Source organism: Pangasianodon hypophthalmus, chromosome 13 (genome assembly GCF_027358585.1).
Source record: "Pangasianodon hypophthalmus isolate fPanHyp1 chromosome 13, fPanHyp1.pri, whole genome shotgun sequence".
NCBI classification, from domain to species: domain Eukaryota; kingdom Metazoa; phylum Chordata; class Actinopteri; order Siluriformes; family Pangasiidae; genus Pangasianodon; species Pangasianodon hypophthalmus.
In genome coordinates this window covers 21,539,344-21,555,593 of record NC_069722.1, presented here as the reverse complement: position 1 = coordinate 21,555,593, position 16,250 = coordinate 21,539,344, and the positions used below count along the sequence as shown (strand labels likewise).

The 16,250-nt window shown below is 40.5% G+C and overlaps 1 protein-coding gene across 1 annotated transcript; it reads right to left on the bottom strand.

Moving 5' to 3' along the window:
- Positions 1 to 790: 790 nt before the first annotated feature.
- LOC113540568 (uncharacterized) lies at positions 791 to 11,134 on the bottom strand. The gene is made up of 6 exons (XM_053239403.1): positions 10,674 to 11,134; positions 9,848 to 10,090; positions 8,785 to 9,120; positions 7,940 to 8,182; positions 2,935 to 3,037; positions 791 to 1,136 (listed from the first exon to the last, which is right to left on the bottom strand). Exons 1-6 carry the CDS (start codon positions 11,035 to 11,037, stop codon positions 791 to 793), a joined length of 1,635 nt encoding a protein of 544 aa, XP_053095378.1. The 5' UTR covers positions 11,038 to 11,134.
- Between the last annotated feature and the right edge of the window lie 5,116 nt (positions 11,135 to 16,250).

Genomic DNA, 16,250 nt, shown 5'->3' with positions numbered 1-16,250 from the left:
CGGATGCGGACGAGGTGGTATGCATTCCGTAAGTCCAACTTGGTGAAGACAGTAGCGCCTTGGAGCAGATCGAACGCTGTGGACATCAGCGGAAGGGGATAGCGGTTGCGCACAGTGATCTTGTTCAGGCCCCTGTAATCAATACACGGCCGGAGCCCCCCATCCTTCTTGCCGACAAAGAAGAAGCCGGCCCCAGCGGGTGAGGTGGAGGGTCGAATGAACCCAGAGGCCAGGGCGTCCTTGATGTACTCCTCCATGGCCTTGCGTTATGGCTGAGAGAGGGAAAACAGTCTGCCACGAGGACGGGTAGCCCCAGCGAGCAAGTCGATGGCACAGTCGTAGGCACGGTGCGGAGGAAGAACGGCGGCCCTGCTCTTGCTGAAGACTTCTTTCAGATCCCAGTACTCTGGGGGAACTTGGGATAACTCGGTGAGATCAGGAGGCTCGGCAGGAGACACAGGAGAGCTAGAGAGCAGACAAGAGGCGTAGCAAGCAGGACTCCATTCCACAACCTGGCTTGTTACCCAGTCTATGCGAGGGTTGTGGCGGGTAAGCCAAGGAAGGCCTAGAATAACTGGGAACTCTGGTGAATGAATCAGGTACAGGGATATTTCTTCTTTGTGACCTTGAGACTGGAGAAAGACTGGAGAAGTTACTTGGGTGACTTTTCCGTCACCTAAAGCTTGGCCATCCAGAGCAGACACAGACAGCGGGACTTCAAGAGGTACCGTAGGGACATTGATTCTTCGGGCGAAGTGGACATCCATAAAGTTTCCAGCCGCCCCGGAGTCTAACAAGGCCTGGCAAGAGTGGACGGACTCACCCCAGGAGATGGAGACAGTGATGTAGACTCCTTGGCCGGGAAGTTCAGGAGAGAGGGTAGTCCCCGTCGCAACCCTCCCTCGGCTGGACGGGGCGGTCCTTTTCCCAAGAGCTCGGGACGTGATGCTCGGAAATGGCCAGGCTTGCCACAGTAGATGCAGCACTTGTCCCTCCTTCTACGCTCCCTTTCAGCTGCGGAGAGACGAGTACGGCCAACTTGCATGGGCTCTGGACAGTCACTGGAGGAGGTGGACGGCCTCCAGGTTGAGGCAGTGAAGCAAGGGGAACTCACAACTTGGTGACGCTCTCTAATCCTGTTATCAAGACGAATCAATCAGACCGTCTTTGATGGGGTCAGACAGACCATGGTGGAAGGCTGAAACCTGGGCAGTCTCATTCCATCCGAAATCAGAAATCCCTGTCTTTGCCAGATGGCTGTTGCCCAAGCTTGTGCCTTATCAGCTAACAAAGTTATCACAAATGCAATCTTGTGGCAATCTGTAGTGTAGGTTTGAGCTGGAGCTCAAAGGTGAGTTGGCACTGGGTAAGGGTAAGGAACTCCTGGCACTCACCGTCATACCTCTGTGGTGCAGGAAGACAGGGTTCGCGAGGTGAAGGAGGCAGCGTGGCATGAAGCACTGGAGCAGGAGGTGGAGGCAGAGGAGTCAGCTGTGCCAGGGCTTTCCCAATTTGTTGAAGCAGTTCCTCATAGCATGCAAGTTCCGAAACATGTTAAAGCAGCCACAATTCCCTGAAGGTTAGCCAGGTAGACAGTTGAAGAAGAACGGAGTCTTTGTTAGGGTTTTGCTGGGAATCAAACCCGGGTCGCCGGCGTAGTAATCCAGCAAACCCCCACTAGGCCACCAGGGGAATGACTCAAGTGCAGAGGAGTGAGGCGAGAGTAAAGTAAAGGAAACAGTTTATTAATTAAGATCCAACACCCAAGGCAAAAAAATAACAAAAGTATAATCCAAACGCTCAGAAGATACAAGAGAAAAAAATAAAAAAAATCCAAAAGTGCATAGTCCAAGAAACCAAAAATCAGAAAAAAAAGAGGCAAAAATCCAAACACTCAGAAGATCCAACAGCAGCAAATACAAAGTCCACAAAGTCCACAAGAAAGCAAAGTACCAAAAACAACACAAAGACATAAGTAAGGAACACGGAACAGAGGTTACTAGTCTTAAACATAACAGCACAAAGACTCTGTGACAAAAGGCCAAACTGAGGGGGTATAAATACACAAACAAATCAAGGGGGCAAACTGAAAATAGGTGTAAGTAATGAGGACTAGGCGGGGCACAAGGCACATGGAAAAACAAAAGCACATGGCTGTCAAAACAAAAACACAAAACACGGAAACAATAGCGGCCTCTAGAGGCCAAGATAGTCCAAGTCCTAACACTTCTGAATAACTGATCATACATCCCTGAAAAACTTCTTTCCTGATGTATGTGTGGATTTATGTTTTTAAATTTATTTGGACACATAAATGTACATGTAAAAAAAAATCCAATAAAAAATATTTATGAGAATATCAACAATCAAGTGGTGAAGATTAATTTTGATATCTGGGTTTTTTGTTTTTTTGTCTTTTGTTTTTTTTTTTAAATAAAAGTATTCAGTTGTAGTATCTTGTCTTGAATGGGCTTTGCAAAGATATAAAAAGTTTGGCCTTTGTTTGTAGTAGAAGTAGTAAAAGTAGTAAAAGTGTTCTCCCTTACTTTGATGAATATTGGCATAGATGTCCTACTATACAAGTAAAACTTGTAAAATGTGTTAGAGTATAGAATGAATGGTCATATTTTGTACATTTATCAAATAACTTGTAAATGTTGTAGTGTGCTGTGTGATGTGATTAGAAGTTGTGTGGTCCTACCTTCAATGTTTAGCTGGAGAGTGTAATTGCCTTTAAAATTCCCGTTTGCATCAAAGGTGTCTAAAGTGTATGTTCCAGAGTCGTTCCTCTCTGCACTGGTTAGTATCATAGTTTTATTATCATTAACAAACTGCCATCTTGGGGGATTTGGTTTTGGTGGGTTACTTTGGGTTTTTCTATATTTTAAAATTAAACGAGAGGTAGATGTCTTGTCTGTGATCTTTAGGTCTAACCCAACCTCCATGGGCATTGGCAGGTGCAGTCGTTGTCCCAGAGCTACATAACACTGATTACTCTCAGTAAATCTACAGACAACAGGATCCTCAAACAGCAAACCTGCAGAGGAAGAAAATACAAGATCATTGTCTCGTTATTCTGACACACTGAACCACACGTCTGATCCACTTATTTGATACTGTTTTGTTACAGGAGATCTGGATTCGGTACTCTGGTACAGTTTTCAGTAAAGAACTGAACATGGAAAAAAAGTGTACATATTTGGTTATAATCACAAGGAAGCAACTTAAAATTTGTGTGTCTATTTATCTTCTCCAAATTGATTATTTACTTTTTTTATTTTAAGAATGGCATTAAATGTATAACAGCACAAGTGTTTTCTTGATTAAACAATTCATAGATTGTGTAGGATCTGAAGTGAACAGGCAAGGAAAGCAAAGAAGCCATAAAGCTAGGAATCCTGCTCCCAGACTTTGCAGACCCAAGTTAATTACCACTTGTTTACTGATTGCTGGATTTCAACTGCCCTGTGAACAATCAGCAACTGATAGGACATCCCTGACCAGAGGACGAACCCTCTTAGCCAAGAGGCACTTCTATCAAACTTGTTGATCTAGATCACTGGCCAAGACCAGATGGCTCACCCAACACGATGCTAAAACTGATAACTACAGAAAAGGGGGGGCTCACCCAAGGACCCTCATGGAATGAGACCTTTGTTCTCCCCAGGAACACAAAGTTCACCACCCTTCACACATTCCACAGAACCCAGCTTTAACAGACTACATAAGGCTACTTTACATCTCCTATAAGGACTATGCCAATAAATTTAAGATGATGCACCATAGTTTGAAAATTGTTGCCTCTTTTAATGTCATTCCGTATGTGTGTCATGCTTATAGCCACCAGGTCATTATGATGCTTTTTGATCGTTTAACAGGGACAATAGTGTTTGTGTGTGTATCAATAACAGCAAGTATGTCATGTTTGGTATGTGTGTGATCACTATTGAATTTCCTAAGGGTCGGTATAATGTAAAGTTGAGTACGATGTATTACATGCATGTTACCAAATTCCTTAACAAAGTTCTAACTTAACCTTATGCAAAGTTTGCAAAGCACATAACTCAGAGACCAGAATGTTAATTAGTGTCAGAGGAGGAGAATACAGTTTACACCCTGCCCCAAGATCCTGCTGATTGGAGCAAACACTTTCGGGTCAGCCCAACTGGAAAGGGTTAAAACCCCCTGACACAAAGGAAACTCTGAGTCTCATCCTATCCATCCTTGAGAGAGTCCAACAACTTTCAAGGAGTCTCATCCACAACATCTCTGCAAGAGTCTCATCCAATCCATCTTTGAGAGAGTCCAACACATCTTTGGAGTCTCATCCACTACATCTCTGTAAGAGTCTCCATCCACATCTAAAGGAAGTCTCATCAACCAAAAGCTTTAGAAGTTCATCACGAGGAGATCACACTTGCTCCGAGACTCCACATCCAGACTGGTTCTTGCAAAGCCTCCAACTCTCGCCTTCGCACCGCTGTGAACCATTCTTCAAAGTTTTGCAACCCGCCTACGAGACTCCGCCAGGTTCGCGCCTCACTTTGTTTATCTTCCTCATTGGTCTTTCGAGACGCTACATAAGGCCAACCAGACCGCCGACCAATCAACATCGCCGGAAAATCCTTCCAAACAACAATGCAACGAGGGAATCCCTGGCAACACAAACGCAAGTATAGTACCTCCAGATTCTCGCTGAACTGGTGCATTTAATACAAGTTTAAAGCCCTTCTAAACGAAGCGAATGTTAAATCAAACTCATAAGTTGATGGTTCGTTCAGGTCATGGTCTCAGAAACTGCTAGTAACTTGGAATTTCATTCACTCTCTTTTCAAAGCCATTTTCACCCCTGTTTACACGTGTGTGTGTGTGTGTGTGTGTGTGTGTTAGTGTTAGATTAGTTTCTGTGTTTTAGAATAGTAATAAAGTCTCGTCTGATTTTATAAAGGCCAGTGTCTTGTGTCTCTGTGCTTCAAATTTATTGCCTTAAACTGCCGATCTTGTTACTGTGCTCTTAATATAGTGTTTCACATTTAGGATATTATTGCCGGTGGCCACGGAGGTAATATCACATACACAATTAATAAATACACTCATTTCAACTTATCGCTGGACGAATAGTTGATCAGCTATTAAAATGTTAAGTTTACAAATTTCCCCTTCTGAGCTGATCTGCTAATCTCGTACATGTATTGGTGGAGAATACAACAGCTTAACCTAAACAGCTAATTTCCTTACAATTGATAATTGATATTTCAGCAAACGGTTTTGTAAGTCTTTCTCCGAAGGTTGTGTTCACGGTGAAATGAACATTTTAATTCCAACATCATCGACGTGGCTCTACAAATATGTCAAATCTAGCAACAAGTTCACTAAGTTGGTTCCACTGCTACACAGCTTCATGGCTTTCACTTTTTGGAAATGTGTCATTCCCCAAATGAAATAGAAATTTTGATTGCTTCTGCCTCTGGCTCTGCCTATCTTTCAGTTTATGCCTATAGGTCAGTGCTCCGAGCAGTTAGGCAGAGTTTTTTTTTTTTTTTTCTTAATAAATTCTGCTGGAAAAGTGCTTGTTTGTGTTCTCACAGCATTTCTCAGCTGTTACAGATCACTGTCTGTGTTAATTGTTTTAAAAGCACTGCCATTTTTGATGTGTTTTGGTCAATACGTAATCTTTAGTTTCAGGGAGAAAATTAGTACATACAAACACATAAAGACAAAAAAAAAATTAAGGAACTGAGAGACTCACTATTATTAGACAGTGTGGAAGTGACTACTGCAGTAGTAGGTCCTGAAGAATAAAATAAAATATACAGTATATATAATATATAGATAACTTTCTTCTTACAGAAAGTCATCTTTGGTCATGGCACAACAAACTAACTATTTATGTGTTTACACAATACTATAACTATAATTTCTAGAAATTCAAGAACACACAAAAGTGAAGGAATAGCTCAATTTTATTACTTATAAATATTGCCAAGAAGAGCATTAAAAATGAAGTGCTGTAGCATCGCAGGACTTTGAAATGTAGTGGGTCAAATGCCAGCTTGGCCCTGTTGTTTCAGTGGCCTTGTTCACTGATTATCCTCTTAGTCTCTTTCTAGTCTTGTTTATCTTCTCACAGCATTTTTGAGCTCTTACACATCCCTGTCTGTGTTTTATTTCCCTGCCATCACTTCAATTTAGTATCATGAGTAAAACCCATTTATATGGGAGTATTTAGTGTATGCTATAATATTATTGCTGTATTTTATTATATGTAAAAGCACTGTCATGTTGCTGTGTTTTATTCAGTAGGACATTAGCACATACAGACATATAAAAATGTAGGAACTGAGAACTTTACCATCAGCAGGAACTTTGCCATTACTAAACTGTGCAGTAGTTGATGCTGAAGTTGTAGTTTCTGAAAAATAAAATAAAAAATAAGACTATGCTTAATATTTTATTTTCAGGTACTGCATAATGTCATGCGTTTTGAACACAACCATTTTATAATTAGGTGTGTCCTGGCTTTTGACATGTGCAATATTTATTTATTTTATTTATTAGTAAATCTGTTTTTCTCTCCCTTCTTCAAAGACTTACTGTATATGAGAAATGTCATTGAATTACAATGCATATGTAACGAATCCGGCCTCTGTGGTTCCCCCTGATCGTCACCAGAGGTCACCATCACCCGAGTATTGACTTTCCCCTCGAGACTACATTTCCCATCACCCCGCACCCAGCACTGATTACGAGCTCACCTGCAGCCTATTACCGGGACTACTTAAGCCTCCGCCTCTCGCTCACTCATGGCGAAGTCTTCTGTAACGAGGAGTCAACAGAATGGGGATCCATTAGCAGCGTTTTAATAAAAGGCAGACACAGTGGTACAGGCGTGGTCGGGCAACAGCGAAACAAGGTAATCAGAGGCAAAACAAAGGCAGAGTGATCAAACAGGCAGATGGTCAGGGCAGGCAGCAAAGAATCAGAAACGAGAAGGAACAGTCCGAGGTCGGGGCAGGCAGCAAAGAATCAGAAACGAGAAGAAACAGTCCAAGGTCAAACACAGTAATCCAACAGAGAAGATATAAACGCTCAGAAATGTTAGCCGGGGCAAAACAAGACTTCGCAATGAGTGAGCGAGAGGCGGAGGCTTAAGTAGTCCCGGTAATAGGCTGCAGGTGAGCTCGTAATCAGTGCTGGGTGCGGGGTGATGGGAAATGTAGTCTCGAGGGGAAAGTCAATACTCGGGTGATGGTGACCTCTGGTGACAATCAGGGGGAACCACAGAGGCCGGATTCGTTACAGCATACATATACAGATACAAACACTGTTAATATTGTTTTATTTGACTTTTTTTTTTAGAAGGCTTGCCAGAAAGGTTCACAGGACATCAGGTTGAGACTAGAGGAGTGAATCTGGACTGGACTAACCCACGGGACACAAGAAAGTTTGCAAGATTTACTTTCATGCAGTCACAAGCAAGAGGTCTGATATCAAGTTTGCAGGACAAAACAAAGACGCTGCGTGATGCATTTATAATTCATTCATGTATCTTTAGTAACCGCCTGGTCAGGGTCAGGATGGTTTAAATTAGTTTTCTCGTTGTTTATATTGGGAAATAGAGCCGACTCTATTCATTGGAAATGATCAGAGGCGGATACAAACAAAATTATTAATTGTGCAAGCAGGATTTTTTTAAGTACTGCATACTCTATTTGCATCTGTAGTTGAGACGAATTATGAACTTGAGTGATGTAGCTGAGGTTGAGGAACTATCGGAGCCAGAATTTACACACTGCTACCATGTGTTTAGGGACTGAGCTTAACTTTCATTCATTCCTTCATTCATACCAGGTATTTGGCTGTTTTGTCTCTGTATTCACAAATTGCTGCATTGTTTTTTTTTCTTCGTCTCATCATTATTTTAAAAAGACAGACTCACCAGGACATGGGTGGAGTTCAGAGGTATTGTAGTTATAGCTGACATGATTTTCTACATGGCAGGTGACATTTCCATGATGATCTTTATTCAGTATGAGAGTGCTGTTCCCCTTCTCCAGTTGAGGGAGTGTGTTTAAATCAGGAGTCCAGTTGAAGCGGAGATTGTCTCCATCAGCAGAACAGTACACTTTCATGACTCCAGGGGACAAGCAGTTGTACCACAATTTCACTGAGGACACCTCAGCTGCAGATTAGAGATAAACAAATTTACTATGGATGCCTGTAAGTACTAAACACATTATCAAACCAAAAATGCATTCATGAAAGATGACCTACATTCATGAAATTTTACAGGAACGGAACTGTTCATTCCTTTCCTTAATTAAAAGGATATTATAGAGGATTTTCCCAAAATATTGATTATTCTTAGGATTATCATAGATTTTAAAAAATGGCATAAAATATTTTTTATAACAAGGCACGGCATTTTCTTGATTAAACAATAAATAAATTATTTTCAACAAATAAACATTAACAAGTCTTTAACAAACATTTCTGTAAAAGACTTTCTCTTGAGAGCTTCTTCACTGTCAAATAAAGACTTAAATTCTAACAATGTCAAAAGCCTCATTTTTTTAAGGACATACATTTCCGCATAGTTTATTAGATGAAGCCTCATTTGCATAAATAAAAGTAAGTTTTTGAAACGTGAACTTTTTGTTCAAATATAAAAAAAAACACTTGAGAGAGACTATAGAATAAAGGGATATATTTTATATATTTATGAAATAACTTGTAAATGTTGTAGTGTGCTGTGTGATGTGATTAGAAGTTGTGTGGTCCTACCTTCAATGTTTAGCTGGAGAGTATAATTGCCTTTAAGATTCCCGTTTGCATCATAGGTGTCTAAAGTGTATGTTCCAGAGTCATTCCTCTCTGCACTGGTTAGTATCATAGTTTTATTATCATTACCAAACTGCCATCTTGGGGGATTTGGTTTTGGTGGGTCACTTTGGGTTTTTCTATATCTTAAAATTAAATGAGAGGTAGATGTCTTGTCTATGATCTTTAGGTCTAACCTTTCCTCCAGGGGCATTGGCAGGTGCAGTCGTTGTCCCAGAGCTACATAACACTGATTACTCTCAGTAAATCTACAGACAACAGGATCCTGAAACAGCAAACCTGCAGAAGAAGAAAAAATCAGGAACATTCTTAAAATTTTACACACTGATATTATTACACACCTCTTTATCCTCTAACAAATGACATTCCATTATTACAGATACACAGATGCAAACACTGTTAATATTGTTTTATTTGACCTTTTTTTTTAGAAGCCTTGCCAGAAAGGTTCACAGGACATCAGGTTGAGACTAGAGCAGTGAATCTGGACTGGACTAACCCACGAGAGATAAGAAAGTTTGCAAGATGTACTTTCATGCAGTCACAAGCAAGAGGTCTGATATCAAGTTTGCAGGACAAAACAAAGACGCTGCGTGATGCATTTATAATTCATTCATGTATCTTTAGTAACTGCCTGGTCAGGGTCAGGATGGTGTAAATTAATTTACTAGATGTTTATATTGGGAAATAGAGCCAACTCTATTCATTGGAAATGATCACAGGCAGATACAAACAAAATTATTAATTGTGCAAGCAGGATTTTTTAAGTACTGCATACTCTATTTGCATCTGTAGTTGAGACGAATTATGAACTTGAGTGATGTAGCTGAGGTTGAGGAACTATCAGAGCCAGAATTTACACACTGCTACCATGAGTTTAGGGACTGAGCTTAACTTTCATTCATTCCTTCATTCATACCAGGTATTTGGCTGTTTTGTCTCTGTATTCAAAATTGCTGCATTGTTTTTTCTTCGTCTAATCATTATTTTAAAAAGACAAACTCACCAGGACATGGGTGGAGTTGAGTGGTATTGTAGTTATAGCTGACATGATTTTCTACACGACAGGTGACGTTTCCATGATGATCTTTATTCAGTATGAGAGTGCTGATCCCGTTCTCCAGTTGAGGGAGTGTGTTTAAATCAGGAGTCCAGTTGAAGTGGAGATTGTCTCCATCAGCAGAACAGTACACTTTCATGACTCCAGGGGACAAGCAGCTGTACCACAATTTCACTGAGGACACCTCAGCTGCAGATTAGAGATAATCAAATTTACTATGGATACCTGTAAGTACTAAACACATTATCAAATCAAAACTGCATTCATGAAAGATGACCTACATTCATGAAATTTTACATGTTCATTCCTTTTCTTAATTAAAAGGATATTATAGAGGATTTTCCCAAAATGTTGATTATTCTTAGGATTATCATAGATTTTAAATGGCATAAAATATTTAACAAGGCATGGCATTTTCTTGATTAAACAATAAATAAATTATTTTCAACAAATAAACATTAACAAGTCTTTAACAAACATTTCTGTAAAAGACTTTCTCTTGAGAGCTTCTTCACAGTCAAATAAAGACTTAAATTCTAACAATGTCAAAAGCCTCATTTTTTAAGGACATACATTTCTCCATAGTTTATTAGATGAAGCCTCATTTGCATAAATAAAAGTAAGTTTTTGAAACGTGAACTTTTTGTTCAAATATAAAAAAAAACACTTGAGAGAGACTATAGAATGAAGGGATATATTTTATATATTTATGAAATAACTTGTAAATGTTGTAGTGTGCTGTGTGATGTGATTAGAAGTTGTGTGGTCCTACCTTCAATGTTTAGCTGGAGAGTATAATTGCCTTTAAGATTCCCGTTTGCATCATAGGTGTCTAAAGTGTATGTTCCAGAGTCATTCCTCTCTGCACTGGTTAGTATCATAGTTTTATTATCATTACCAAACTGCCATCTTGGGGGATTTGGTTTTGGTGGGTTACTTTGGGTTTTTCTATATCTTAAAATTAAATGAGGGGTAGATGTCTTGTCTATGATCTTTAGGTCAAACCCATCCTCCATGGGCATTGGCAGGTGCAGTCGTTGTCCCAGAGCTACATAACACTGATTACTCTCAGTAAATCTACAGACAACAGGATCCTGAAACAGCAAACCTGCAGAAGAAGAAAAAATCAGGAACATTCTTAAAATTTTACACACTGATATTATTACACACCTCCTTATCCTCTAATAAATGACACTCCATTATTACAGGAGAGCTGGATTTAGTATTGTGCTACAGTTTTCAATAAAGAAATGAATGTTGAAATAAGTGCACACGTTTGGAGAAAATCACTAATCACTAAGCATCCTAAAATGTGTGTGTGTGTGTGTGTCTTCTCCAATTGATTACTTACTTTTTTATTTTATTTGGAAAAATGGCAGCACAGGTGATTAAATGATAAATAAATGATATCTCAACTAACTGTTGTGTAACTCTTTATCTGAAGATTGTGTTCACAATGAAATGAGCATTTTTTTCCCCCAACATCATGTAGGAATCAAGACTATCAAACTGAAGAAACTGACTGTCTCTCCAACCACACACAGGACAAAGACATCCCTTCACACCCAACGGACCTAAGATGGCTCCAGCCTGTCTAGGCTAAACGACAGGTCATTAAACATTAAGGGATGCTAACGGTCGTCAGAATGCAGAAAACCCCAAAAAAAGGGTGTAAATTACCCCTCCGTGGAGCTGAACTCGAATTGACCACCCTTAACAGATGCCTTTTGTTTGGATTAGGGAACTGGCGGAGATTAATCACACTCCACACCACGCTACATCCTGCTGAGGTTGAAGTGACCTTTGGTCTCAACTGAATCAGCAAAGGACTCCAGGCCTAAGACTCCTCCACTTTTTAAGAATGTTCTTTTCTTTCTCTGTATCTGCCTTATTTTATTTCAATGAAGTTGCTGAGTTTTGTGTTAAATCTGTATGGGGAACATGCCTTCACACATACTGTATTAAACCAGAGAGCAAGAGTTAACTTACACTTCAGCCACGGTGACTTCTCACATGGTGGGAAGTCCGGTGCTACCTCCAAATCACGTATTCAAACCAGCATTATATTACAACCCCACTATTAATGGAGTTACATAATATTAAGTCTGTTTCTTTCTGTAAACACGCCATTATACCCAGTAGCTAATGGCCATGGCTAATGTATGTCATGTGTGGTATCTGCATGCTTGTCTTCATGTGCAGAAGCTGTTGATGATTTGCAATTCTCAGTACCTCATATCATACATTTATTATAAGCATTAAAGGTAAATAAGACCACATTACAGTGGACATTGAGAAGGGGGCGACCCGGGAGGGGTCACTTGCAAATTAGCTGGAGGGCCAGCCAAGCCACTCTCCAATCATCTCCAAACCGGCCTGCGGTTGGCTGAAGACCTCAAGAGGCCGGCTCATCTAAACTAACATAAAACCGCATGCCCAACACAGAAACACACAGGAATGCAACAACACAAGAACAAAGAACAGAGCCAGAGCGGGAGCTGAACTGGAACGGCGCTGGGACCAGAACAGAGCTGGAACAGGAAGAGAACCTGCACAAGAAGATTCCAAGACTTGCATCACTGAACATTGCTTGACTCGACCCTTCGCCCAGCCGTCCAGACTCTAGCCTCCCTCTCCGGCGACGATCAATAACTTCTCTAACATCCTCCAACTCCGGTCCGACTAGAACCTGCTGACCAACACCAACTCCTTCCATTCACCACCTAGGCAAAGCAAGTATTGATACCTCCCAACTTCATTAAGCTGGTGCAGTAAACCTAAAACTCTTTTCACCAGTTAATGCTGATTTATCAGGTTTATGTCTAAGAACTCAACTCTCTGATTATTCTCACTGGTTCTTCTCATTCCATATCCCTACATGTATGAATGTGTATGTCTGTGTGTGTGTGTTGGTTGTGTGTAGTAGTTTAGGATATATGTGTAGTAGTTTAGTATATGTGTATAGTAGCTTAGTACAATAAAATCTCATCTGATGTCTTGTGTATCTGTGCTTCAAATTTATTGCCTTAAACTGCCGATCTTGTTACTGTGCTCTCAATATAGTGCTTCACTATATTTAAGATATTATTGCCGGTGGCCACGGAGGTAATATCACATACACAATTAATAAATACACTCGTTTCAACTTATCGCTGGACGAATAGTTGATCAGCTATTGCCGATCTTGTTACTGTGCTCTCAATATAGTGCTTCACTATATTTAAGATATTATTGCCGGTGGCCACGGAGGTAATATCACATACACAATTAATAAATACACTCGTTTCAACTTATCGCTGGACGAATAGTTGATCAGCTATTAAAATATTAAGTTTACAGATTTCCCCTTTTGAGCTGATCTGCTAATGTCCTACATATTTTGGTGGAGAATACATCAGCTTAACCTAAATGAGCTAAATTCCTTACAATCATCCTAAAGACACTTTTTGATTACATACAAAGTATGCAGAATGACACATTTGAAATAGATGAAGCATACATTTGCATAAATAATGCACATAAAAAATCCAATAAAAAATACATACTGCATTTAAGGATTGTGATATGATTTTTGTCAGATCGCCCATCTCAAACATATCCACCAATTGTCTTTAACAAGTTCCACTACACTTAATATGAGTTTATGGTTATTCATGGTTTTTTCCAGCTGTTTATCTAGCTCCAGTTATAAACAGTCAGGACCTAGCTCACCGCTTACTGGTTAAAAATTCAGACCCACATTTTTATTAAAACAGTTATAAGATTGAAGTTGTCATTATTTATAGGAATACTTGTTTCTGAGTTATTAAGGTTTGGGATAAGCAAATCAGGAGATGTCTAAAAATAATGTCATAATAACTTCTATGTTAAGTAAATTTTAAAGGATGTCTTATGGATGTGTCTGTGCTTAGTGAAAAATCATTTGCATAAATAAATGCAGATAAAAAATCCAATAAAATTGTTTTGTAAGAATATCAGCAAAACACTCAGCAAAAAAAGAATTCTTTTCACATGTTGTATCTTTCCTTTAAAAATTTTATTAACTCAGGTTTTTGCATTTTTAAAGTAACACTACTCTTGTGCTAGTAGCATATTGTCTTTAAGTACTGTGATAAGATATTTTTGTCAGATCGCCCATCCCTAAATTACACTGTGAAAACTGCACTTACTTTACGCTCCTTTAAAGCTGCATGTTAACACTGATGATAGGAAAGAAAAGCCTGTGCAGGGTTAAGCAGTAGGCCAATTCTGCATGTCAACATGCCATCTTTAAAATACACTGCTCAAAAAAATTAAAGGACACTTTTTAATCAGAGTATAGCATCAAGTCAATTAAACTTCTGGGATATTGATCTGGTCAGTTAAGTAGCAGAGGGGGTTGTTAATCAGTTTCAGCTGCTCTGGTGTTAATGAAATTAACAACAGGTGCACTAGATGGGCAATAATGAGACGACCCCCAAAACAGGAATGGTTTTACAGGTGGAGGCCACAGACATTTTTTTCCCTACTCATCTTTTCTGACTGTTTTTCACTAGTTTTGCATTTGGCTAGGGTCAGTGTCACTACTGGTAGCATGAGGCAATACCTGGACCCTACAGAGGTTGCACAGGCAGTCCAACTCCTCCAGGATGGCACATCAATACGTGCCATTGCCAGAAGGTTTGCTGTGTCTCCCAGCACAGTCTCAAGAGCATGGAGGAGATTCCAGGAGAAAGGCAGTTACTCTAGGAGAGCTGGACAGGGCCGTAGAAGGTCCTTAACCCATCAGCAGGACCGGTATCTGCTCCTTTGTGCAAGGAGGAACAGGATGAGCACTGCCAGAGCCCTACAAAATGACCTCCAGCAGGCCACTGGTGTGAATGTCTCTGGCCAAACAATCAGAAACAGACTTCATGAGGGTGGCCTGAGCGCCCGACGTCCTCTAGTGGGCCCTGTGCTCACTGCCCGGCACTGGCATTTGCCATTGAACACCAGAATTGGCAGGTCCGCGACTGGCGCCCTGTGCTTTTCACAGATGACAGCAGGTTCACCCTGAGCACATGTGACAGACGCGAAAGGGTCTGGAGAAGTCGTGGAGAACGTTATGCTGCCTGTAACATCGTTCAGCATGACCGGTTTGGTGGTGGGTCAGTGATGATCTGGGGAGGCATATCCATGGAGGAACGCACAGACCCCTACAGGCTAGACAATGGCATCCTGACTGCCGTTAGGTATCAGGATGAAACCCTTGGACCCATTGTCAGACCCTACGCTGGTGCAGTGGGTCCTGGGTTCCTCCTGGTGCACGACAATGCCCGGCCTCATGTGGCGGGAATATGCAGGCAGTTCCTGGAGGATGAAGGAATTGATACGATTGAACGGCCCCCACACTCGCCTGACCTAAATCCAATAGAACACCTCTGGGACATTATGTTTCGGTCCATCCGACGCCACCAGGTTGCACCTCAGACTGTCCAGGAGCTCAGTGATGCCCTGGTCCAGATCTGGGAGGAAATACCCCAGGACACCATCCGTCGTCTCATTAGGAGCATGCCCCGACGTTGTCAGGCATACATACAAGCACGTGGGGGCCATACAAACTACTGAGTACCATTTTGAGTTGCTGCAATGAAATTTCAGCAAAATGGACTAGCCTTCTGCATCATTTTTTCACTTTGATTTTCGGGGGGTCTTTGAATTCAGCCCTCTGTAAGTTGATAATTTTCATTTCCATCAAACAATGTGGCATCCTTTCGTTCCTAACACATTACCCAGTCAATATCAGTATAGATATCCAGCATGATATTTTTCCCCATTGAGAGCTGATGTGTTTTCAAAGTGTTCCTTTACTTTTTCTGAGCAGTGTATATATTACACCATTTAGTGCCAGTGGAAGTCTTGTTTTTTCTTAGGTCTTATGGGTTATTCTTCTACATCATCATTTGATTGATGAAGGCATTCACACAAAAAGGACATATTTTGTACTTTTGAAGTGCAGGAAGTGTTCGTTAAAAGACAACCCATTTACTGATATCTGATCTCACTTGTTTAAGTCTCATTTGTCTTTCCATACAGCATAAACTGTACAACTGTATATGTAATAAATAAAGAAATTGTGCATGTTGAGAGGATAAAACCTACCCATGGCAGCTTGTGTGAAAATCCACAGGATTCCAAAGGTGACCTGTATTCTCATTTTATCCAGAGAACAGTCCTCTCTCTGTACTTGCTAGAGATCTTGGTCGTGAGTGATGAGCAAATACAATAGCAAAATCAACCTCCTTCTACAGCACTAATAATGCTTTACTGAGAAATAGAGGAAGTTCCATAGTTATTGTAATAACCACTCACTTCCTGTATTTTAAGTTAC